The 27,597-nt window shown below is 39.1% G+C and overlaps 1 protein-coding gene across 4 annotated transcripts in view; it reads right to left on the bottom strand.

The window, feature by feature from the left end:
- The window catches only part of pcdh15a (protocadherin-related 15a), a 198,451-nt gene that overhangs the window by 99,200 nt on the left and 71,654 nt on the right, over window positions 1-27,597 (bottom strand). For all 4 annotated transcript variants that reach the window (XM_056396135.1, XM_056396137.1, XM_056396134.1 and 1 more), the window contains 6 exons: window positions 26,304-26,369; window positions 6,736-6,896; window positions 4,209-4,364; window positions 3,092-3,211; window positions 2,854-2,964; window positions 761-931 (listed from right to left, as the gene is read on the bottom strand). In XM_056396135.1, the coding sequence (XP_056252110.1) occupies window positions 761-931; window positions 2,854-2,964; window positions 3,092-3,211; window positions 4,209-4,364; window positions 6,736-6,896; window positions 26,304-26,369 (785 nt within the window). The remainder of the gene's footprint in view (window positions 1-760; window positions 932-2,853; window positions 2,965-3,091; window positions 3,212-4,208; window positions 4,365-6,735; window positions 6,897-26,303; window positions 26,370-27,597) is intronic.

Here is a 27,597-nt window from a genome sequence, read left to right as displayed (position 1 = left end):
TTTTCAAGATGAGTCAACATGAAGTAGTCATAATAGTGCTCTGAATCATGGGAAGTTTACATCTACAGTCCCATGGCAACTGGCTGCACTACACCTGCTGATGAAGATCAAGTGAAATGATCAAAAGCTGTGCAACAGGTGTTTACTATTCTAGTCTAGTCAAAATTTGTAATTCAGCCCAGTTCACTTCAGTTCATTCTAATCTTGATCTTTTCATGCACAGAAATACACAGTATATCTCGTATAGACTTTTAAAGAAATAGATTAACTGTGAATAGATTATTAGAGTTTCTGTCAGTGCATCACTTGTTCTCGCCATCTCAGCCTCTTTATCTTTTATTCTCAACTGCACAATCTCCCTCTCTCTTTTTCTTGCTTCTATGAATTCCAGTGGTGTGTAGCTGTCATCCCAGGTCAACTCAGCCCTCAGCTCTAATTGCCAGTCCAACAGACCGGAAAATGCCCCTGGAATCGCCATGCTGAGACAAAACAGCAATGCTTACTCTACTTCCAGGTAAGCGAGCAAAAACAAGGTGTAAGCAGACAATTAGGCTATTTAAAAAGGTGTGGCATAGTTTACCATTATTACAGGAATGTACCAATGTAGCACAAATCTGAATGATATGTGCATAATGTACATGCATTCGCTGGATGAACACAACCCGCATGTATAAAAATACAAATATGCACATACTATTAACAGGAGGAATTCTGTTAAAATGACCTTGTGTTTGCACTTGCCTGTCTGCCTGGTTCTTACCGGTTCAGTGAATTCAGGGATAGCAACGCGGTAGGTGAGGGGATTGCAGTCACGGGTGTTGTTCACCAAAACACAAGGGAGGAACATGGGGCCCAGGTCGTCTCCGTCCAGAACATCCACAGTCAGAGTCGTGGTAGCCGATCGTCTGTTGGGGGGGTATGGAGCACGGTCCTGGAAGACGAACACATGCTTTCAATCTTTAAACTCCCAAAAGGTTTGTTGCTATGTGCACTGAGGCCACACACCACTCGAGCTAAAATCAATATAACATGTTAAAACCATAAAAGATCTCTGCAGCTGTTCTTCAGCACATACACTAGTCCTTGTTATGGAAGCTCACAGTCGTGCATTGATTCAGTTTTTATTCATCATTGGTTTGGCAGCATGAAAGGGTACTGGAACACATTTTCTATGCCAAGTAGATTATTACTGAAATAGTTTCTGCAGTGCATATTGATACAGTGCATCAATACAGGGTCAGCTATAGAAAATTTGAACATAGTGTTATCACAACAGACCATAATCACTGCTAAATATAAATCAATTTTAAAATCTTAATGCAATAAGGAAAAACTTACACAATTTAAAAATAGATTTTAGTGTTTTGATATAAATCATCCAAACAAATCTTTTGTTAGGGTTTTTAAATGCATGATGCTCAGTGAACTTAGCTACTTAATTTCATTCTTGACAGACAGTTTATCAACTAGTACTCAGGTCAAAAGGCTCCCACTTGCTTTTGTGTCTGAATGAAAGAGATGTGATATATCGAACATCAGACCACCAGTTGGAACAGTACTACTCTCTACATTCTACTAAACCTTTGCTTCTTATGGAAATAATTCTTGGTAATAAAACATATCTTTTCAGCAGTTATCCTAAAAGATACTGTTGTTTACCGGAGTGGTAGCCTGAGAAGTGGGCAGTACAGCACTTCAAAGATTTGTGTTTTCAGTGTAATTGAACTCTTGACACAAGCAGCGCAGAGTTCTAGTAAATATCATGTCTTCTTCTTTCTCTACACTCATGTCCTCTTCCAAGAGAGAATGAAATCTTCCTGGAGGACCTCTTGCCAGACTAAAGGGCTGAGTCTTTTGCTCTCTCGTGCAAAAAAGGGAAACAATAGGATATGAGTTGACTGCAAAATTATCACCTGTCCTGCAGTACTTTAACTTTCCCATTTAATATTATAGCGTGCAATATCTGATCACTTCTTGTTCAGGTAAGTGATTAAGTAATCACTGATCAGGAAATGATTATAATATCATGATAATTGTTGTCTGTTTTTTGTGTAAATTGAGACCCTCAGCTTTCAAACAACACAAGACTTTGAAACATCCAGCAACATCAGGACACTGTAGGAATGGGAAAGTCTTAGATCCCAGCCTCAGTCTCTAAATGAAGTCAAATTCTTGGCCAGTGGATTTGCGGTGGCTCTTGGTCAACAAACATTTGCTGCCTCATGCCTATGGGTAAGAACCACAGAAAAAGCTTAGAAACGCCTTCATTTGAGTTCATACTGCTTTAATGGTATCATTGAAGGATTACTTCTTTTACAATATTTTCTTGGCCATGTTGCCCCATGAGGGCATGAAGGAAAATGCCCTCCCTCAAGTAAAACCCATAATTAAATCAACATAGTTATACAAATCTGCTCTGGTATATACAGACCACAAACAGTTATCTTAGAACTCAAATCTCAAAGACAGCTTCAATCAATTTTTATGGAAATAAAACATTAAGTTGTAATGAAACCTTGGAGGATTCAACCCTCTAATTCTGGGAGGATAATTCTGATCCTGAATAAGTGTTAGTTAAATAGGAGTTAAACAACTTGCTTGTGAGATGTCCTTCGACTAACTGCCAATTGAGAGATCTTAAATTACGTTTTGCTAATATGTCAAAAGGAACAACATCTCTCTCATAACTGGTAAAACTTAAAATGAAGAATATGATGAACAAATGAAAGTTTGTGAACACAGCTGCTGGTACTATATGTGTTTATTGGCATTAAGAGTTCTTTGCCCTCAAGGTCAATGCTGAAGTAGAAACCTGAAAACAAGTTGCAAAAGAACTGTACAAAGCTCACTTACATTGGCTTGGACCAAAACCAGGTAGCGAGTTCTCTCCTCATAGTTTAGCCTCTCCGCCAGAATGATGTGTCCTGAAAGAGTGTTTGCGACACTCACAGTTCTGTTAGAATCCTGAAAGAGACAGAGGTTGATATGATAAGTCTGAAAGAGAGGTGGACATCAGCAGTAAGTCATGATTGTTGAAGAAATTTACAGTGGTGCAGAGGTTTGTTTATCATTGTGTGATTTGTCCATATACCGGGTCATTGTGGTTGTAAAGGATGCTGTATTCTATATGTCCATTGGGTCCGTCGTCAATGTCTGTAGCGCCATTATTTCCTGAGAAGCCAGTGAAAATGGTTGTTCCAACTGGTGTGAGCTGCAAGAAAAATGAGAGTGGGAAAAAGTCAACAGCTCAAACAACCCCTGTGAGTACAACATCTACTTACAGCAGAGAGCCCATGCATATAACTCTTACTCTTGCCACTCCACCCCATTAGTATAAAAAAAAGAAAAAAAAATCAAAAAGGGAAAATGTTGTAGTCAGCAGCAGTTGGTAGGCTCACGCACACTGCTGACAGAATAACAAAAAGTAAGTATGAGAACCACTGCTGTTCCCCAGAGCCCTCAGCAAAGTCCACAGGACCAGGCAGTGGGCAGGAGTGCTTGTTTAGGGGAGAGGTTGACAGCAATGTAGAATGACTCACTAGTGACCAACTAGCTCTGTTGGGGCAGCTGCATATGGCTATGATAACACAGTGTGACAGGAATTTCGCACAGGCAATGTACAGAGTGTGAACAACGGAGACGATAGTCGTAGCTGCCAAGAACTCAGCAGGGAATTATCTTCTAATCTCAAAACACTCGAGTGTAAAGTCGGAGGATTTGATGAATTGTCATGAATGATTGCAGGTGATGCAGGTTTGGTGTCTGGATGTATATAACTGAATGATGCATGCTGCATGCTCTCCAGACCTGCCAGCTTGAATGAATACATATGTGTCAAATGTACAAATGTACAAATTGAAGAAAAAAATAACAAATATTTTGACCTTCATAACTTACAGGGAAGTAGCACTTAGTGCAATAAAAATGTATTTCTAGGAAACCTCAGTGTCAGGGGAAAAGAAAGTTAAAACTGAGTTGACGACTTAATTTGATTCTTCAAGAAAATTTTGACAGTCAATTTGGCTCAGATGCACAACAACTCTGTGTGGGATTTGAAAATCTCAGACTTTGGTGAGCCCACTGGTCGTATCAAAAAAGATTCTGCGCGAGGCCCTCCCTTGTGGATGTGACCAGAGGATGAAAGAAAGATAACCTACTACAACAACAAATTAAAATTCTGCAAATATTGTTTTGAGTCACTCCCTTACCTCGTTTACTGCGACATAGTAGCGTGGCTGCTGAAAGCGAGGAGTGTTGTCATTCCTGTCCCTCACAACTATCCGCACCTCGTGCAAAATGACAGTGCCAACCAGCTCATTGGTGCACTGGACCTGAACCACAATGGTGGTGATGTAATTGGGAGGCTAAGAGTGAGAAAAGAAAGGCATGTCATTGAAGTATTACAATGGAAGTTATTTTCTAATTCCCTTTTTCCCCCCAGCTGACTGGGGTTATAATAACGTTATAATACAAATCATATCTTTTGTTCAACAGTATCTTTCATTTTTTAAAGAAGAAATGTATACTTCATCAGAGAGGATAAAATGAGAGTCCCACTAACCTTCATTGCCTCAAACACTTTCAGTAAACAAGCCAATTCAAACAAACAATACATACAAATCATGATCAAAGCAAAAAGAGGTTTTGGCATAAATGTTTGTTTACCAGCATCCACCAGGGTTGTAATCATTAACAATTAACTTTAATTAACTTGTTTCTTGGTGAACAATACCCTGACATTGAATTTATCCAGGCTGGATCTGTAAAACAGCAAGACCAAAATTGCTACTCAATCTTCCTCTCAATTATGATGCTTGCACATTACTGGTGTAAACAAATCTTTGCTTTTATTATTTTAAGCTGCCCTGTGCAGCCTGATTTAGCTTTTTGAATATTGTATGTAATAAATTATCAAAATGTTTGATCAAACAAAGAGCTGTGAGCCTTGTGCCATGTTCTGTTCAAATGTTTATTGGACAGCAGTAGTTTGTCCCGATGCCACCACTACTTGTCTGACATAATCTGAATTTAGAAACGGATGATCTTTCCTGATAGTGTAATGCCGCCTGGCTCTCTCACCCTCTCTCCCTTTCACTTGCAAAGGTTGGACTCTCAAATGCTCCTCCACTGTTGTCATTCCTTCTGTTAATTGGCCACATTTCTGCGCTACTCCCATTAGTAGCTTCTCGTCCAGCTCCCTCCCTTTAGACCATAAGATCTAACCACCCACTTCAAAAACAGCTTCTTTCCCACTGCAGTCAGAACACTTGAAACCCAGTGCTAACCCCTCTGCACCTCACAGCTCACATCTTATACTGTACCATTTAGCCTGATCTGTATTCACTGCAGGTTTACTGGATACTTTGGGGAACTGAACTGAACATATTACATACTGACGTAGACACGAATGCCTGTATTTATTTATTCACTCACTATATTCTGCATTAGAGGTGAATTATCATACCATACTGACAGAAATTACCACAAATGATCTCGTCAAGTGTCTTTTCTTTGAAGCTAAACAGGGAAAAACATCACGTATTCAAATTTGATAGGAGAAACAGGGTAATGACATAGATGAACTTGTTATTATAAGATTAAACTCTAGTAAGAATCAAGGTAGACTGCTTTACTGCATTTATAATTTTGATATGATCGCTATTATGGAGGCTATCAAATTTGCAATATGTCATTTCACATGCCAAGTTTGATTTATCCCTTCTCTCATCTGTTTACTGTGTCTTACTGTGTTCATCCAGACATGCATCCTGGTTGTGATCAGGATTCTGGAGTATGCAGGTTATATGTGCTGCGCATGTAAACACTATGCCTTGGATTCAGAAAGTCCTTATCCTGGTTTTGAGAAACCTACATATGCTAGCTGCAGGACTTTGACAGAAACCAGGATTCTGTGGCAGTTTTCTAATCATTCTCTGCATGTGTGCAGTTGCTTCATCAACACGTTATGTAGTAGTCAATAAAGTGTTCAGAAAGCCAGAAACCACGTATTCATACCTGGATAATGTTATATGATGATGCATACAGAGAGATGAAGAACTGGGTTTCTCATGTTCCACGTAAACACCATATCCCAAATATAATCATAAACAGGATACTGTGTATGTGCATACAGACATACTCACTGAAATGAGCTACTGCAATAATTCTGGTATACTAATATGTTTGTATGTATATATATTCTGACACACCTGACACAAAAAAAAGAATCAACTGAAAACACTATGTTTTTTTATAGTAAGCGCAATAAAGCAAAAATAAAATGTTCTGAAGCTAAAATAATAGTGGTGAGTAGCTGGCTATTTTTCTCTTCATAGCATGAGCACAGTAAGAAATTGAAAATGAAAATTTTGTTACTGCTACTGTGAAAAAAAAAAAAAAAAACCCTAACAATGACACCATAAATTGCCAATTAAAACATTTGAATAGGTTTTATGACTCATAAAACCTCATTATTTGAATGGCCTCCCACTGGTCACAGAAATTACAATAATGATGACTAATCACTAAATTTAAATGGCCCGGATAAAAATGAATGTGAAAGAACTAATTTAGCTATGATTACCATATAAACAGACACTGTGTATGTATACAACTTCACTGAAATTCATACACGAGAAGCTACACATATATATGATGGAAAAAAATATTTACTTTAAACACCAGGGCATAAGTGTGACTTCCTGGTTTATCACTACAGAGCACAAGTGCACTCACATCTCTGTCCAGAACGCGCCCGGTGCTGTTGAGGTAGAGCCTCTGTCGTGCTGGTTCCAGTATCACCCAGTAGTCATAGTTGTCCAGCAACATCAGCGAGATGGTTCTGCCTGGGTCCTGGGCTCGGCCATTTATCTGCATGTTTTCCACCAGAACTGTACCTGTGAAGGCAGAGCAGTCACCATTTAACAAATGACCCAGTTGTACAAGGACAGTCACTGTCACAGTTTTATTCTTACAGTACAGTATTAATAGTTAATAAACCACGTTGAAAAAGAAACCAACCTTTAATTAAAAGATTTTTCAAAAGGTGTTTTTGCCACCTCTTGATTTAACTTTGTTGTTGAAACGAATACCGAAACGTAAAGGCACAGGATGAGAAAGGTCATTACTTCAAAAAAATCAGCTGAGATGAAAAGAAAAGAAAAAGCTCAGTTTTGTTGAATAAAGTCTCCCTGAAGCTTTATATACTTATTTGAGTGAACCTTTTTTCTTTGTTTGGTGAAACTTTTAGGAAAAAAACTGACATGAAACATGATTTTTAAAATTCATACCTACACTGACCGTTCAACAACAGCCTGTGAAGACTTTGGGAAGACTACCTTACTGATTTCCATAGACTATCCCACATCTTATGTAGGCAAATCTCTGAAATTTATAATTATCATCCTTGAGGGAGTCAAAACTTGGTTTATATTCCACATCTTTTAATCAGTGAGTGATTAAACTCTGCCACAGCAGCCCTGTGGGAGAACCCTCCCAAAGCAAGTTAAATCTAAGGATTGCTTTACTCCTAAGTGTCCAAATTAGTGGATTTATGAAATAACTGGTGGTTCACTAAAAGAGAAGAAAAATCCAGGACGGGCAGTGGCGAGGTATTTTGATTAAGATCAGTGGTTCAAAAAGGAATTAAAACTCATGCTTAAATAAAAGTGCACCGTGCTGGAAAAGTCTCAGTTAAAGTTAAAATCCACCACTACAAAACTGTTGTTTCAAAAGTTTCAGTGAAAGTAATTAGTAAGCTGCATGCATATTACAAATATTAACAGATTAACCGTTGTGGAAACCATTACGGTTTATGCATGGGATTGGGTAATGTTTATACAACTGTCAAATGCCGTTGCTTGAAATAACTCCCTTTGGTTTGTAAACCTGCTCCTGCCACATTCCTGCGTCTAGCCATCCACAGCATTCACACAGTGAAAGACATGTCGGGACCTACATGTACAACAATGCCTGAAATCTTTACATCGCATTTAAGACGAAGACGTGTGCTGACGATAAAGTTACCACACCGCAAATAAACTACTAATGTTAGCAGCTACTGCTACTTCAAACTGGTTTCACCTCCACCCGGTTACTTAAGCCATGTGCTGTTTTATTTAGAGCCACATGCACCCATGAGAGTGTACTGTATCATACGAAAATTATTTTGTATAACTTTTGTATCAAATGGTGTACTGTGTATCTAGAGACGTAATGAATTGGCTGTGGGGTAGAGATAAACACTACGGGTAACATAATAACTGTCTTCTGACCACCATAAATACAGACAACACCTTCACTGTTTATCTCAAACAACTTTGCAGGAAACAACATGAGCAGGAAATATGAGCCAATCTGCAGCAATCAGGACAATGTCAGAGGAGGGCAAATGTTTTCCATCAGACAGTCTTTAAAAACACATACCACTGTCTGTAATAGAGCCAGTACCACCTTTTGTAGGAAACCCAGAGCCTCTGCTACCTATGTTTGGATAAACATGATTGATTCTGATGTGCTGTAGAAAGGCAATCCATGCCTTGCAGACATACTGAGAGAAGAATGTCATTACACTCATTTGCCAATTTGAATTTTACTGTTTTTGCTTGTTTGTACTTTTATATTTGTACTTCAAATGGCAGTTATTGCATCTTTACAAATATGTTACAAGTTATTAATTTGCAGTTTGAGGTAGCTCATTTCATAGCAACTAGAGTCAATACAACTTTCAGTTAAAGAGAACAAGGCAATGGCTCAGTCGTTGAGAGTACATAAAACTTCCAGCCATTCAAAGTTATAGCACCATCAGAAGTAGTTAGGGTTAGTGCTGAGTTCTTCAGTGGTTCGTGTTTCATCACTGTATCTCTTACTTTACCCTTCTTATATTCAACGCGTTTCATGTGTAATTAACACTTTGCCTATATATATACACACAGACATACAGACACACACAGATAACACACACAAATATATATATATATATATATATATATATATAGACTTAATGGGCACTTGACATGCCTCACCTATGCCCCGCCATCTACCAGCTGTGGTGGCATTTTAATGGTCTTTTTTAATCACTGCCCATAACATCTTGTATTTATCCTTTCATAAAGCAGGTTTATACATTTTGCAAAGTCACTCAGACTCTTAGATAGTGAAGGAGCAGCCCAGATGGAGGTGTGATGGAAGCCTTTGCATAATAATTACAACAACCACTCCTGCATTTTTATGCTACTATTAATGATGTTTGCAGCAGTCAGGGTTTGATGCATTTGTGTGTTGTGATCACAAGGACCTATAATTATCTGTCTCACTTGGGCTAAACTCCATCTGAAAAATGGATCTTCTAAGAATTTAATTTAAAAGTCAAAAGACCCCCACCCCCAAACCCCCTTGTTGCTGGTTCATTAATCTAAAACACAGCTTTTCATAAATATATCTGCCTCAGTAACTTGAATGGTGAGCTACATCTTTTTGAAACTCTCGGGTCGTAAATTACACCCCTGATAATATTACAAGGGAGGGCTCAGAGAGCCTCCTTCTTTCTCAAGTTAATTGAACTTCAGCTTTTCTGCTGTGACAGCCAATACTCCCTCTCTTCTGGGCACTTCCCTCTCTCAATCTCAGTCACACAAAAAAAGTTGTTGTCCTCATCAGTCAAGAGTCTGCCAGACTCTGTCAGACCTTTATAAACAAGTGCTACCCAGAGTTTTACCATGCTGTATATGTCCTTGTTTACTAAATAAATAGAATCACTCTCTCTTTAGTAGCCTGTGACTCGGTCAGGGTCATCTCCGGTCAGAGAAGGCTCTGATCTGCGCTTCACAGTAGACTGACTCCACAGAGACAACACAGAGGGCTCACTTTTATCCCAAATATCAATAGTGTTGGCATCCGCAGTTGATGGCAACAGATAAGTGTGGAGGCTTGTTTCTGACAGGGCTCCAGGTTGAGTCTGAAAAAAAAACTCAAGTTGGTTTATTAGTATTAGCATGGGGTCCTGTTTGAAATAAACTGAGCTTAATCCGCAAGATTAATTCATAATTGGTTCAGGGTGCCACAGCCCAGTGAAGGCTAAAAACAAGCACTTAGCTCATGACTATGAATTCAAACTGCAACAAAACAACTGTTGTTGCTAAAGGACGGAATGAGTCAATGAAACATAATTCCTTAATTTGACAGAAACCCAATAAAATTATAAGACGTTTTTTTTTTCTTTTCAAATGAGAGTAGATGTAGAAATGGTGGTACATTGTTAAAGGATGGAGGCTACAATTCATTATGTAAAAAATTGCTGCAATTATTATGCACAGGCAGCTCTCTACTGAAAGCTGCAGGATGTAAATTCACAACAATTTCAATTATAACTCATTAAGTATGAAAGCTCTTCTTAACAGGTGTTTAATGTTCTCTATCTTTTATTAATGCATCACTTGAACGTCTGCTGAAAACATTTGCAATTTCTTCTTTGTGGACTAATGTTCTGGAGGAAACTGTAGCAGATCAACTGCTGGCTTTTATGTACAAGAACCCTGTCTTTCAAAGTTTATCACAATACTGAAACTTCCCTCCTGAAGGCAATGAATCAAGGATATTCTTTTATCAGGCAATGTGAGACATCCTTGTCCAGTTTCTATACATCTTTGTGCAGCGTTTGATACAGCTTCAATACTGCTGAGCAGACTTAGCGAGCCAAGCACTGGATGGGCATTACCGACACAGCGCTTTACTGTTACAGTCTTAACTGGCAAAGTTTTAGTATGGGCCTGAGTGACTATATAGGTCATTTCAGGACGTCTCTGCAGGGACCCCCCCTATTTTTATTCCATATTTTCAAGCTGCCTTTCAGGTGTCTATATATATTCCCACATTTATGTGGATGACACAGATTTACTTGGGCTTTGACCAAGCACAAATGTGCTGTGGCCACAGCTGTCTCTAGGACATCAATTACTGCTGCTGATCAATGCCAAAATTTTTTCAGATCCTCATGACCAGCCAAGACAAACAACCCCTCTGATTTCTAACCTGCAGCCCTCAAACAAACAATCTCAGTATGAATAAACTGGCAACCAGCTGTCTGCTATTACCTCCTTTAACTCTGGAAAACTGAAAAGATTAAGCATTCCTCTCCAAAACAAACCTGGAGACTGGAGAGTTATTTGTGCCTTTGTAATGTCCCGTCTGGATTACTGTCATTCCCCGTCCTCTGGAAATGGTAAAAAGTTTCTTCCTGGCACTAAAACGAGAGCATATTACCCCTTTCCTGGCATCACTTCACTGGTTACTTATTAATTTTAGAAATGGTTTTAAGATCTTACTGATTACTTTTAAAGCACGGAGGGGCCTCCTTATGTGCCAGCTTGCTGGCTGATGTCCTGCTGAAGTTCCTGTTTCCAGAGTCTAAATACCAAAGGAGATCAGCCTTTGCAATTAAGATGGCTAGATGAGATAACTGAGATGATCAAGGCCCAGTGTCCGGATAATGACCAATATTAGGGTCTAAGACCGTTTCTATTTCCAACCTTAAATTTTTACAGGTGTTTGCTCAAATAACACTTTGAAGCAAGTGCATGTACATGATTGGTGAGAGCTGCTTAACGTCAGCTGTCCATGGTGCTGAAGAGGACTGTCCTAATACTGGGATTACATATATTAAATAAAGCAGACAATCAAAACATTATTTCTCAGAGCTTTTTTTTCTTCTTTTTATAGCATTTTAGATAATACATGCTAGTAAAACATTAGTTTGTTCATTACCATTGACATACTAGATTAAACAAAGGAGAAGATATCTATACGAAAAATAAATGCAGCAATTTAGGTTATTATGGAAGCAGAAAGGAGCGTAAGGATTATCTTATTTTTGCCTTTCATATTTTCTGCTTTGCACTCATTAAATAGGTGCTGGTCAACGTGTTTTTTCGGATGCAAGGATCCATCTCCCTCCAAAGGCAAAAACTATAACATACAGGGCATATTCAGCAATAAAAATAAATTAAAATATACAATGACAATGTGAAAAAAGATGTGTGCATCAAAGTCTTGTGCAGTCATGACTGTGGAGCCTGTGCAGTGCATCACTGCTGTCTGAGCGATGGTGCCTGAAATGACTACGAAGATGAAGAAGAGGATGATGTAAACCTGAAATATCTTAAAACTAAAAATTTCTGTGTGCTCACTGTGTGTGGTGGTCAAGCATTGATTATGGAAAATATAGTGGAGAGAGCACACTTAAAATGCAGTCAAATTTTAAGACTAGACCCTGACAGAATGTGTTTACTTTTCTTGTGAACTTTACGTTATGCTTAAACACAAAATATTCTCTGAGATGTGTCATTTGTGATTGCTGTGCCCACATACAGGCTTCTCTTCTCACTCAGGCATAGTCTCCAAAACACATACAGTACAAACATGAGCACCAGCTGTCAAGGGACTTGCTGTGCTGCATACATTGCCAAAATTAAAATATGTCTATTACAGCCACCACCAAACGAGGAAGGATGTAATATCACTGCCATCTTAGCACTCCAAATACTTAATAACCTCTGATTACTTTTGATATAATTTGACATGAAAAAACATCTGTCTGTCTAAACTACATTCAAAGAGACAAAGGAGAGAAGCAGCAGCTGTTTCATTGAGTAAACAGATTCCATGTGCTCTGAGAAACAGTGGTGCAGAAATCGCTTCCTCTGGAGAAATGTGAATTTTATTTATTTATTTTTTTACTTCCTTATCATACTGCATTAGGTGTTAGTCATAAGTATGCACATGCTATGCTTATATGGGGGCCTGTGCATAATTTTGTCAATGCAGGGCATAAAATGAATGCCCTGCCATCATCCTCCCAAATTGGGTTAATTTCAGCCTGGGTGAAACTATCAGCTTTTCCCATCACTTTGGCAGGCAGTTAATTTGTCTCTGTGGATTGCCTAAAATAGCCCAAATACAAACATCATTTCCTGACTGCAAATTGAAATCACTATGGTACAATACCATGGTGATGTCAAACCCACTCACAAGTTGCTGCATCTCTCTCCCTGTTCTCAATATTAAATCACACATTCTCTTTAACATCATATCTCTAGGCATCATATAGATTTTAGTATATTTAGGACACATTACCACCAAGGGAGACATTTCACATATGATGGCAATGGCAATTTTGTTTATATAGCCCATTTATATCACAAGTAAACTCTGTGTGCTTTACAATGATAGACAAAATATAAAAATATAGAGAATACACAGCAATAAAAAACCCCAAAACATCAACAAAACAAAATAGAAACCACTGCCGCACATGTAACAAAATTAACAATAATAAAGTGCTGTCTTCTGGGCCACACACACACACACACACACACACACACACACCTCAGAGAACAGGTAAGTTTGGTTTGGGGTTTTCTGTTCAATGTGGAAATAGTAGTGAGGGACCTCAAGGCAACAGGCAGCTTGTTCCAGAGAGCAAAGCCACGGTAAGTGAAAGCACCTTCACCAGATCCAGAGCTTATCAGATGCCTGCACAGAGATCTTTCATACTCTGATACAGGATTTTACAACTCCACTGAAAACCATTTTATCTTTCATCACATCGTTCATGTCACAAAGGAGTATTTGATATGTCACGGCAGCAGCTTGGCTGACGACCCTCCATTGCATTACTACAAAAGTTGAGCCTAGTTCAGTTTTCTTTTTTTCAACTAAAATGTCAATTTCATCGTTCGCCACCATTCTCAGATCCCAACAGACACAGGCTAGCAGGCTAGCTCCATGACCTGTGGCATTCAGAAACCTACAGTTATGGGTTCATGATCAAACCATAATGATATTCCAAATAAATAATTAAATAAATGAGCTAAATTATTTTAACAATCAAAATTATTATGATTATTATAATTACTAAAACATTATACCTCTTAAATGGTAGGGTTAGCAGAGAAGGCCCTGATGGACCAAAGTGCCGATGTTAAGGAAGTATAATGTTTACATGTGCAACATCTTTGTTTAGCATATCAACATGCTAACATTTGCTTTTTCAACAGTATGTATTTGCATAGTTTTGCTGGTATTTAGTCATAAACTTCAGTATTGGGACAAATTAAACTTTTGTCCTGATGATGGTGCTAGAATCACAGGGGATCAACAAAGTAATTACAAATAATCCTGATGGGGACATGATCCAACACTCAAAACCACAAATGTCAATCTCATGGTGGTGCAATAGAAAAAGCTCTATGAATGGTTGTACAAAATTGAATGGCACTCAATTCAAAAGCTGGTGAGTTATTTCAGTCTGACCAAAGTGAACTTATCGACCAACACACAGACTAATTTTGCCCTCCATAGCATGGACATAAATTATTATTCAAGTACACATGGTACTAAAAATAAAATACAGCATTATTTGTGCACAATGATCCAAAAGCAAACATAGATTTCTGTGACTACATCCAGCACCAGCAACTTTATTTCCTCTCATAATGTTGCACAATCTTAAATATGATTTGTGTGCAGTTTGCAAAGCTGCACCTCACGCCTCTGCAGGATCAAGGCTGCAAATGATGACCATGCTCAAAAGGTTTGAAAAAGAACATCTTGAGATGGTTGCCATTTATTGCTACTGCTACTTATTCCCACACTTCACATTCTCTTTTAAGGCTGGTTGGTTTTAGTGAAACAAATAATTTTGTTGCTACAAAACAAAGTTTGTTGCTAGTAATCCCACTTTCTTATTTATTTGTTTATTTTTATTTTTAACTTTAATATCAATTTAAATATTTTACTGTAGGTAAACTAACTGACAACTTCTGAAGAAAGACAATAATTTAAAAATGTTTCACACCTTTGCAAATAAATCAAAAAATAATTTTCAAAACCGAATTTGATGTTTCAAACAAATATTTTTATGGGAAGTTACATGTCAAGCTGTAATAGAATTAAATGTTGATCAAATGTGACATTGTTATTTAGTTTAGTGTCTCACCCACATGTGCCACATAGTAAGGATAATTTCATTACTCTTGGTTTAATCATTTTCCTTTTGATAATAAATCAAAGAAGCAAATTGGTCCAACAAATGATGTGAAGGGGTTTTGTTTTGTAGGCCAGACTACAGTGTGGAGAGGCCCAGTCGAGTCATATTAGTAAATGTATGAAATACACTGTACAGTAGATGGTCACATACAGTATGTCCCAACCATTACAGGGGCTTATATGGCGATTAAATGATCTATACTGTAATTCCATGAATGTATGTATGGATGTATGATTTGAGCTTTGTGACATGGCGCGTTATACTGCTGGGACTACCCATCAGAAGATGGGCACACTGTGGTCATAAAGGGATGGACATGGTGGGCAACAATACTCAGGTAGGCTGTGGCATACCAACGATGCTCAGTTGGTACTAAGGGGCCCAAAGGGTGCCAAGAAAATATCCCCCACACCATTACACCACCAACACCAGCCTGAACCGTTGATATAAGGCAGGATGGATCCATGCTTTCACGTTGTTTACGCCAAATTCTGATCCAACCATCTGAGTGTCGCAGCAGAAATCGAGACTCATCTGACCAGGCAACGCTTTTCCAATCTTCTATTGTCCAATTTTGGTGAGCCTGTGCCAACTGTAAGCTCAGTTTTCTGTTCTTAGCTGACAGGAGTGGCACCCGGTGTGGTCTTCTGCTGCCGTCGCCCATCTACTTCAGGGTTTGACATGTTGTGCTTTCAGAGATGCTCTTCTGCATACCTTGGTTGTAACAAGTGGTTATTTGAGTTACTGTTGCCTTTCTATCTGCTCAAACCAGTCTGGCCATTGTCCTCTGACCTCTGAACTGCCGCTCACTGGATATTTTCTCTTTTTCGGACCATTCTCTGTAAACCATAGAGATGGTTGTGCGTGAAAATCCCAGTAGATCAGCAGTGTCTGAAATACTCAGACCAGCCCGTCTGGTAACAACAACCATGCCACGTATTTGCATTAACAAGCAGTTGAACAAGTGTACCTAATAAAGTGTATATCAATCAAGTGATGTCCAAGAAATAAACCTGGCTACTTTGATGCAGGAGATTGTTTTGTGGAAGAAGAGCTAACTGATGATGCTGAAAAGTACATTAAGCCATCAGCACTGATTCTAAAGTGACAGCATTAAAATAAATAGCAAGGCTGCTGTTGGCGAACAATAAAAAGCACAGCCTATGTGTCTGGAATAGCTGTGCCTTTTGAAATTCAGTCAGTTTGAAATCTAAAACTGGATAAATACTTTATGAAAAAATATATCACTTTCTTAGACGAATACAATACCTAAAGGATTCTGTTGGAATCCGACTTCTCCCATGTGGACGAAAATAGATACTGTGACACATTTTACAAGCGCGTGAGATATAATATGCAATAACCACACAAAACTAAGAATGGGGTTTGCTTCTTCACATGACAACAGGAGTGAGGGCTGAGTGATGTACAAAAAAAAAAAAAGAAAAATAATAATCACATCATATAGTCCCAATCAGTTGAGGTCTATAGCCGCCAAAAAGTACCTGGAACTTTTGGTTAATAAAATGCAGCGAGTACTCGACCAGTCAGAAATGTTCAGCACTGCAGACCACACCCCCCCCAAAGTTCCTGAACCTTTGGAAAGTACTACCCCTCGGGACTTTTTGGGGGTCAATCAATTACCCCGGAACTTAATTTAGACCCTGGTTCCTGTGGTCAAAACACGCATAGTTCCTCAAAAGTTCCTGGTTCCTGGGGAAATGTCCTGCGATGGAAATGCAGCTTATATCAAACAAACATGTCCCCTATGTCTGGAGAATATGATTTGATAGACATTCTCTGTAGCAGCACAATGCTTCATTTCTGTTATGCTGTGACACATTTTACCTTTTATCAAGAAAATTCAGCTCCTGCAATTTGGATATTGCACTTGGCCATATTGCAATTCTGATAATTAATACTTTTTCACCATCTGTCTCTAGTGTGAAAACTTGAGTGAAGGAAATACTGTAAACTGTTCAAAGCCTCTTACAGCCTCTGCTAGTCAGACCGACTCAGGGCTCGTATAATGTAAGCTCATTAAAAATAAAACTGCATTCATCCAGCAGAAACAAATATATAATTTGCAGTTCATAAACATGTGACTGGGGAACAAGTTGTCTGCATTTAGATGAAGTCAATATGAGAAACTTAGTACAGCTTGATTTCTGATTTTTTTTTTCTTTTGGCCATTAGCGGCATTTTGTTTGAAGAAAGAAAATAACTGGCTGTGCTTTCATATAACACACACTGTTTTCCCACTGTGGCATGTGTCCGAAATCTCTTCAAGCTGAGGTGTCATGTACAGTTTCACTAATACACTTGAGTATTTTTCAGTCTTCATTCAAAAATATGGCAGAGAGTACCATGTGGGAGAAATCTCATTGCTGACCAACCACGGTTTTTATACTAACAAGGTTATTGCAGTGCATGTAAATTCCAATTTACTGTTGTAACCTGATTTCTCCCAACAAACTGACTATGTGTACATGCACAAAAGAAGTCAGTTATAAAGAAAATGGCCACCCACAAACAGAAGGCATCACTGTATCCACCCGCTTAAATGTCAATGTCACTGTTGTTTTTTGGGGATTTTTCATTCCATCCATTTGTGACTAACAAGGGGATTGTGTGATTACTGTCTATGCCCAACTAACAGCAGACTGATCAAAAAAGAGTGGAGGAAAACAAGAGTGGCTCAGCCTTGGCACACAGCTGTGTTGTAGGTAGAAATAAGCACCTTTTAAATGTCGCAGAAGAATATCTTCTCACTTGTACCTACTGTGCTGTCTCAATATAGAACCAAAGACAATTGTGCCATTTCTTATGTTTTGAAGATACATCAAGAATTCTGCCAATTTGATTTCCAAGAATTAAGATGGAAAATAACAGGACTAAGAGATTACAGCCATGCTGGTGTGTTAGTGTGTGTGACTTGTTGAGCGCTTTGTCCTACAGAGGTTGAAAATTATCATGTGCTCTTAGTGCAGTCCAAATACCATCACAGTTTTACAACCATGACTGTGAGTTTGAAATAAAAGTAGTCGTGTGAGCATCATATCCAAAACTGATCAGATGCTTCAAACTCCACAGTAACCTTTCTATTGTGGAACAAAATATAATGTATTCTGCTTGCAAATTTATATTGCTTGAAAATTAGATCTAAACATGAACCATGAATGACCAATCACTTTAATGTTGGTTCAGCCTAATGTGAGGATTAAACTAATCCATGATCCCATTACAATGTGCTGGAAATTAACTGATGAATGCTCCATATCTTATCTACAGAGGACACAGGAACATAAATACATCCCACAATACCAGCAGCTTTCTCTTGGAAACATGATGGAAATATATATATATATATATATATATATATATATATATATATATACACACACTCACAGGAAACGTCTTACAAATTATTGTATAATGTACTATATACAATCAATAATCCAAAACGAGGGGCCATGACAGAGCAGATACCTTGGTACCTTGGACATTTCTGTTTAGAGTCAGCTGTGTGCGACTCCAACGACTCAAGGAGTTTTGAGTAACCTCAATTTCATTGAAGAGACAACAGTTATGAGCCAGAAAATACCAGGATCATTAAAATTGCCCCAAGCAGCATTATTATTATGGTGTCCACAAACTTGGCACAGTTTTAGTGGAAAAGCTCCGGGATCTCTCCACTGATGAAGCCATCAATAGTGTTTGCTCTGCAACTTTGAGGGATGTCATGCGAGTTATATAAAAAGGTTGATTTTTCTGTATAAAAGCTTCACTCATTACATTACATAATCTTTAAGCAACTTTTACTGTTTTATGGTGGTTTCGCATGTAGAAGCCAACGAGCTACTGTTAATGTTTTGCAGTAATTTTCTTTAATCTAAATCGACCTCCCCACCATATTCTGGGGAAAACCAGCACAGTGAGCTTTGTGTGCTCACACCAAGGATAGCACTCATGAAATACCTTTAAAAGGAATCTGCTGAGAGAAAACAAAGTTGCTTGGGTGGATATACTGCAGACCATTAACATGTTGTGATTTTCTCTCATCAAGCATAGGTAAAAACTTTAAATTAGATTAAGCAATCTGAATCAGAGATTATTTGCACCTCTGAGACATTTTCTATTGATATTTAAAACCCAAGAGGATCCAAGTACGGTGATACAAAAATTATACGGTGCAGCGTAACACATGAAAGGCCTGTTTCTATAGCGTAATGAGGATAAGCACAAAGTGATTTACAACAGGAACAGAAGTAATTATGCGGACCGTTTATCTCCACAATATACCGTAATTGCTGTCTTTATTTGCACATCAAACACTAAAATATGTTCTCCACTTCTAAAGAAAAACAATAGCATTAACAAGACTAGTAGTCTAATTAAGGTCATGTAGACGAGGAGGTAGAGGTTGTTGGAGGCCACTTTAAATTTGATAAACAAAGACCTTCAGCATCTGGAAACCAGACAGTTTACCATAAATCAGGTTACATAAAAATAATGGTTTCTTAGGTGCAAAATTACAGATTTTGTACTGAGGTAGTCACAGTGTAATGTATGTTGTGTTTAAGCGAGCCTCACTGAATGTCCCGCCCTCCTCTTTTGCTCTCTAATCCACAAGGAGCAGGTGTTGTGCACTAATCCCAGCCTTTCAGATAGGCTCTAATTATATATTGATGACCTAGCAATCATCTCAACTAAATGTGATCACAGAATTGAATAGAGATCTGTGTGTGTGTGTGTGTGTGTGTGTGTGTGTGTGTGTGTGTGTGTGTTTGGGGGGGGGGGGACGGGACAGAGAGTGTGTTCAAATCCTAAATCAGACATCTGCATAAAATTAGAAAAAAAAGTGCAATTTTCAAACAAATGCAACGCGTCCCCATTCATGTATCTCTCACACACACACACACACACACAAAGTCTGCAATCAGTCTCCCACAAACACAGACAAAGCAGACAAAACAGCAGTGCTCGTTTGAGCAACAGATTCACAGCTGTGTAACTGCAGCCCACTTTGCCCAGATGTTCCCTCTCCTGCTAAATTGCAATTATGAAGCAGGTCAGAAATGTCCAAAGTCCTGATCAGCAAAACTAAAGCCAGCCTTTTGAGAATATCAAATACATTTTCAATATGTTTTTAAATGAAACCATTTAAAAAATAACCTACACACCAAACAAACTACACTGAATCGAATTTTAGACATACTGTCAAAAAAGATGATTTTTTTATGTTAACTGATTTTAAGGTTAGGAAAAGGCTTCCCTATCTCTGAAGCACAATACAATCTCTCAACTCTATCAAGGGTTAGTTGTATAGACAGTGTTATTTCCATGAAAAAGATTATTCTAGGTCAAAAAGTAGTTGTCTTGAGTCACTACATGGTTTCGCTACATGTAATCTCACTGCAGTTTATAAGGCCGATGACTCAGTGGCTATAGGGCCCTGGATGTTGCATAATCTGAAAATCCTGTATGAAAGCGACAGACTGAAAAAAAGATTTGTCGCACTGATCTAAGATCTGGGGTTGTTTTTGTTGATAAGATATTATCACTGGGATTAAACTGTTGCTGATTCTACTTTGTTGCATGTAGCCGGGTAGCTAACCCTAGCTAACCTGCCTGTAGTTATCATGTTAATGTGAGCAAACAGACACCACAGAGACAGATTCATTCGTTGTTTCTTTCAGTTTCTATCTTCTATCTCTGTGTTGAAGCTCAAACCAGACGTTTGTGCTCTACCTGAACCATGGTACTGACAGTCCATAGCTGTATGGGTTTTAATGTTTAATTGGCCTTGAATGTGTGGGTTGTCTTAAATCTGTTTCTTGCCAGAAATGCATAGCTTCACACCAGCCAAATATATTTCCTTGGCAAAAAAACCTCTAAGGAAGTTGGGAGCCGAAAGAGTTAACTCTGTTCACTTGTGGGTAATGGTGGAGCACTCTGCCTCGTTCTCCTCTTCAGCCAGGGATCAAGATTTTTTGCACCCCACTTGGTAAAAGAGTTACAAATTATGCCCTTGCTATTTGTACAGGACTGCACTGAAAGCGCCATACATCAATTTGCTCCCCTGCTGACAACTACCATTGTTTGAAACCAGTGGAGTTGAGCATTACTGGTGTTGGAAGATTCATCATAGTAAGGCATAGTGCTACATGCCTGGGAGGTGTCTAACTGGAGTGTTAGTGTTACTGTTGTGATAACCTTGGATAATAAAGTTCAACAAATTGAACTGACTTCTCAGGAGGATATGACCAAGTTTAGTTTTAAATCAGGAAAACTGGCCCTAAATTTGAAGTATACATTTCATTTAGTGCAATTTTCATTCTCAAAATGAGCTTCAAGAAGTTCAATTTCTGATTTAAAACCCACTGTCCAATATGAATGAATTCATAAAAACAATCTCTCAAGGTATTAATCTCTATCCATATTTTAAAGGGTAGTGGTCTCTACAGGTGGACAAAAATGAAGATGTAGCATCTGGAAACAGAGAAAAAAGAATGAAAGAGGCACATGTTAAGAAAGGGGAAGCCTTTAAACTGACTAACTACATGTTAAGGTGAAAGAATGAAACCACAGAGAGTATAGTCAAACTAATGACAAGCTCGATAGAGAGAAACAGTGTGAGGGATTGAATTAACTTTAAGGAGAGAGCTAATGAGTCCATGGTGGCTGAGAAAAACACTCACGGAGGCTGGCTCATCTCATTAATTGTTTAGACCTGCTAACACATTTAACACTTTCTAGGGCTGCCTCCCAGCCCTCTGAATGAAGGAAGCAAACCAGTAGACACAGGACCTGATATTTTCCTCAGGAGAAAAGCCTGCACCACTATGAGAGCTAGTCATCCTGGATGAGATGAGAGACCTTTAAACAGACTGCATGGTATTTAGCTCTGGCACTCTATATTTTCTCTGTTTACAATCATTTTAGTCCCGTCTAAACCTTTAATGCTGTGTCAAGCCTGCTCTGTGACCAGTTGTCTCGGGTCTAAAAAATAAGAAGATCTCGTGCCACTCACTTACTGCAGGGAATGAAACTCAGACAGGCGTCTGTCCAAAAAAGTGTTAATTTGAGGAGCGTGGAGTAGGCGTTCGATGGTAATATTTACTTAAATTGAAACCGAGTTAACTGGACAGGTTTTAATCTACAGACCGTGCATAGGAAATGCTGATGTAGGTTTGCTTAGTCAAAGAAAAAAATCTGCTTAGCCTGCCTGCTAATGTTATTATAACATAGGCTATTTACCTTAAGTAACAGTCGTGCTGCTTGGTTGGGGAGCAGTGGCACTCATGCATAGAGTGTCAAATACAACACATTCCTGGAATTTATAGAATGCATAATGTTTCAGCATATTGCTAGCACTTCAATCCTACTTGAAACTGCCATTCAGTCAGATAATACAACTAGCTCTGTCATCATCCTTCCTCATGGAATGAAGCCACGCTTTGGACCGTTTCTACCTCTGCACTGTGACTCTTTCTTGTTGCAAGTTTCCAGCAGCGTAAACCCATGAGTTTGACGTCATTGTTTTTCATCATGCAACTGTCAGAAAAAGATGCCGGCATGGATAAAAGGAACTGATGGGTTCACAGGCATTGTGATGGTTCGGATACTAACAAGATGGTGAAAGCAAGAAGTTGACAACAGACCAGAGAAAACAGCTGAAACACTGCAGAAGTTTTAAGTGGCTCACTTTGTTCGTCTTCACACAGACTGCTGAGAAGTTGTCACCTTATTTTCTGTCTGATCAGTTTTGTGTGGTTGAGTTTGGTGCAGTTCAGAGTCGAGCGTGAAGAGGCAGAGGCGAGACAAGGACATAGTTTTCTCCTAAAAGAGTGTACTTCTCATCACATGAATGATCAGTCTGAGTACTGAGTGCTTTGCGTTGGAGTGCCTATTGATAGAGCGGCTCTCAGATAAAGTCTCAATTTTCATAACTTATTCAAATAAAGACTTTTTATTAAACATCTACAGATATAACAATAGAAAATATGAACCCCATGCAAATTGCAAGAGACTGGACTCATAACCATCAAATAATAAATACCTTTAAATTAGAGAGTCATGCCGGCTCATACTAGGCCTCAATTTGCACTGTGCTATTTAATAGGTCATAATATTAACAGCTTGCTCTGAGAGCATGAAGTTTTTATCATCAACTTTTCTTTTGCATAGCTTTAAGACTTAAGACGATGACTGTAGCCTTAATGAGAGACCTATAATAAATCAATCAAAGAGCCTGTCATAACACTTAAGTGTAGGTATATCGCAGCAGCTATATGTTGAAACTGGAACACTGCCCAGACCAGTGCATGTGATGGAGACACAATTCCTTGGCGAGAAATTCAACATTTAACAGTTTTATGGATCAATCTAAATCCCAAATGGATGGAAATATATATTCTGGCTCATCTGAAGAGAAACACTGGATCATAGCAACACCTGAGAGATACTGAGAGAAAGAAAAGGTGCAATAACGCAAGAAACCTGCATTCTTCTGCTGCTGGTGATTAGGTTCAATTACCCATCAAACCACTTGTTTGGAACATTCACTGTTTCCAGCGAGTAATATTTAAGGTCAAACATGCATTTTAGTGTCTGATAGTTACTTGCATCATGATCCTGTGGAAGATTTTTTACTTTGTCTCATTCAAGTGGAATTCGGCCATCTTCAAGATGCCATGATTTATCAGCATCTAGAGTGAATCTACCTTGGCAGATGCACCACATAAAAGAATGCTAAATTGACTTCTCTTTAATAAAGCCCTTCAGCAACACTCGTTTCTGATTTCCTATAAGCTGTTGCTCAATATGCAGAGGGTTGAGAGGATCCTCACACGCTTCGGGCAACAGTTGATACAAATCATGAATTTGCAGAGACAAGATAAAAGCTATGAGACTGCATCTTCATTTATGGACACACTGATTTCCCACTGCTGTTGTAGGAGGCTTTCTGTCAGTGAGAAAATACACTCTCTCTTCTCTCCCTCTCTCTCTGCTGCTTTCCAGCTGCTTCTATCCAGTGAGATAGAAATCTCTTCAATCTGATTAACTGCTTTTGGGTTTAGCTCATAGGATGAATAAGCAAAGGAGCCTATGGAAAACATGCTTTGTCCTCCCAATAGAAATCTTCTCCGCAAGTGAGTGAGACTTTATGTGTTGTGTCTGGCACCTGTCAGTGGGTCTGCAGATGCAGCAGCTTGGATAAATTAAACATGTTACGCTTCATTTGAGCAACTGGGTTGCTATCCCCTTGTGAGTATCCGTTTTTCTAAAGTGAAAACCTCCAAGAATAAAACACAGCAAGCTGAAATGAAAAAAAAGCTGGAACCAAGAACATGAGCTTATTTAACATTGTCTCTGCCAAGGTTTATTGTCTTAACTGAGTCAAATATAAGTCCAGCCCAGACAATCAATAACTGAACAGCTGTTGAAAAAACAGTACCTTGACAGTTGCAAATGTTATCATACCTCTTCAACAAGGACTCTGACTCGTGAAATCTGTTCTGAGGAGCAAAGGGAAACAGGATTATATATTTATTTGTTTGTCCATTTTATCTGACCTCAGGCAAACAAAGTCAGACAGACGGGTGATTATGTTGTTTGCTTTCCCATTCACTGTCATGAACGAACGTAAAGGCAAATGCTCAGAGAAGATGGAATCTTATTATGTGCCATTTGTATGGTTTCTGTGTGACAGAAGAAAAGAGATGAAACACATTTAGAAGGATAATTGCTTTGGTCAATAACGGCGGGTTGCCTGTTTTACATTCCATTACGGGGAGGACGGGCTCTAGGCCGCTTCATCGAGGAGAGATAAATAAAAGGATGGTGGAGCCAGAAGAGGCCCATATCCCAGGTAAATGAGTGCTTTATGAGGAAGATTAGCGCAAATCCCTCACACACAGAGCACCAGCACATGTGGGCAGAGGGAAGCTTTGGGATGCAGGCTTGGTTACCTCCATCTCACACATTCCCCCGGCAATCGATCAAAGCCCCAAATCACAGCTGCACGCACAGAGAGGAAGGAGTAGGTGAGACAGTATGACAGGCTGGATTGGAAGCTATTGCACTGACGAATGGCGGCCTCATCTGACACAGAGCCACCCAATCATACTCTTGGGATTCAAATATGCACATAAGGCGTATGCATATATGCACACAGACAATTTCCCTCTCTAAGACACGCAACTACCCACAAAGCAGCGCCCAAAGCACATGTAGCAGGGAAGTGAAGCATCTGTGACATACTATTCACACTGTATAAACAAGCTCTGGATCCTATCTGCAGTGAGAGCTGCTCATTAAACTCTGTTAACCTGCAGTACTAATATCTGCAGGGAGAACTGAGTGAGACAAACACACACCTGTTCCATTTAGGGAACTGTATTCCTCATTCCCTCAATGTACATATAGCTCCTCCCTGAGCAGCACTCAGCGCTCCCCGTCACATACACACACACGCATTCGCACGTACACACACTCTCATCAACAAAATGCAGATGGCAAACGCTGAAAACTCGTAGCAAAGAGTCACGGGGTGAGGGAGGAATAGAGAGGAAAACTACAGAGAGCTGAGAAGTGGGTGCAGGTGATTGAGAAGGCAGACGAGGATGAGGAAGGAGAAGAGAAGGAGGAGCAGAATAGTTTCACCTGACCCACTCAAGTGCTGCGTGTTTGCTCTATGCATCAGTGATTCTTGTGCTGCTGTAGCACAGGAATACCACAGTAAAGACAACCTGCGCAGGGAGCAGACTACTCATTAATGGAGCCCCATGTCACGTCTGTATGCCAAACACCATCTGTATTCACTCACTCAGACCCACACACACACACACAAACACACACACACACACACACACACACACACACACACACACTGACACACCTCAGTTTACTGTGGTAAAGCAGAGCAATACACACACCAAGAACAACTAGAATTTATTATCTATAATTTAAAATACAATCAAAATGACAATCCAATGCATCTGACAAAACATCTCCTGTTACCAACCCGCCCCAAGTGCCATCAGCGGAGCGACTGTACTCTCTTACACCACAACACTGAACAGGGAAGTATTAATATGTATTGCATTACCAAAGCAACACTCACTGTAGTACAGAACCAATCCCAACAGTGTAATCTATGCCACTTGAGTGCAGAGGCATTTGCCATACTGGAATACTGAATAAAGAGGAAGTAGAGATAAGTAAAGAGTGTCGTGGGCGACTGCTTGCTACATACCGTTGGGGCTCTCCTCGTCAATGGTCACTATGGTTGCAGGGGGGCCTGGTCGGGACAGCTTACATTCTGCATACACAAAGGGAAGAAGAAAATTAACTTAAAAGAAGCTGTTCGCTATATTTAAATAATTTACTCTCAATTTACTTAATTTTGTCCTTCATGGCAGCTTATGAAAATGACTGCATATTAGGTTGAATAAAATACAAGAATTACAAATAGATTCAGTATCGAAGCAAAAATGTGGCGATATACAACAGTAACATATTCATATCAACAGTACATTTACTTAAGCACTGTACTGAAGTATAACACTGAGATACTTGTACTTTTCTTGAGTTTTATTTTATGCTACTTTGTGCTACACTTCAGAGGGAAATGTACTTTTTGCTGCATTTATTTGACAGCTATAGACTTTACATTTCAAACAAAGCAAATCAAAAGCTTTTAAAAATGCAAAGCATTGTTAAAGATTAAACTTGTGGATCCCAAACTTTTTGCCTTGTGACTACAAACAAAGCAGTGTCTACTTGGGGCCCCTCGGCACGTTTCAGATGTCTATGAGACAAATGTCCGTTGAGCCCCAAAAAATTAAAATGATCCAATATTTCACAGAAAAAGCAAAGATTGATGAAGTAATATAAAATCATGAATCAGTTACAAGAACCCATTTTCAGCAGAATGAGCAACTTTGCTTTTGATACTTAAAGTAGATTTGGCTGCTAATACTTCTTTACTTTTCCTGACATAGAATTTGGAGTAAAGGATTGATATACAGTATTCACTGACTGTAGCCAGCAGCAATGCTAGAACATTGCAAAAATGACTGACATACAATCACTGGCCTTGTAAATACTTAATTGGTCTGAGGAAATAAAGCTCAAAATGTTGTTTCAGTGTTTTTCTGTCATGCCATAAGTTTTCACATTGACACTTCTTTTTATAGAAGGTGACATCAACGACTGCTACCACACAAACATCAACAGGAATGGACTCTACGATACTGACACCAGACAAACGAGATGGTCAGAGTATGAGGCAACACCATAAGCCGAGCACTGACGAGAGTGGCTTCGCAGATGGAGGTTAGAGCAGCTAGATGGTACAAGCACACAGGACTCAGGTAATGGCAGCTTGACAGACAGCACCAGATGGGGCAGCAGGAGAGGTGGAGAGGAGGAGACAGGAGGAAGGGAGATGTCTAGTGTTGAGGAATAGACGCTGCAAGGCAACGCGCTCTGCAGCTGATGTGAGGAAACTTCAGGAATATATGTCTTTCAACAGGGAAGGGGGGGGT

This window comes from Seriola aureovittata, chromosome 14 (assembly GCF_021018895.1).
Source record: "Seriola aureovittata isolate HTS-2021-v1 ecotype China chromosome 14, ASM2101889v1, whole genome shotgun sequence".
NCBI classification, from domain to species: Eukaryota; Metazoa; Chordata; class Actinopteri; order Carangiformes; family Carangidae; genus Seriola; species Seriola aureovittata.
This window is presented reverse-complemented; position numbering and strand designations above follow the sequence as displayed.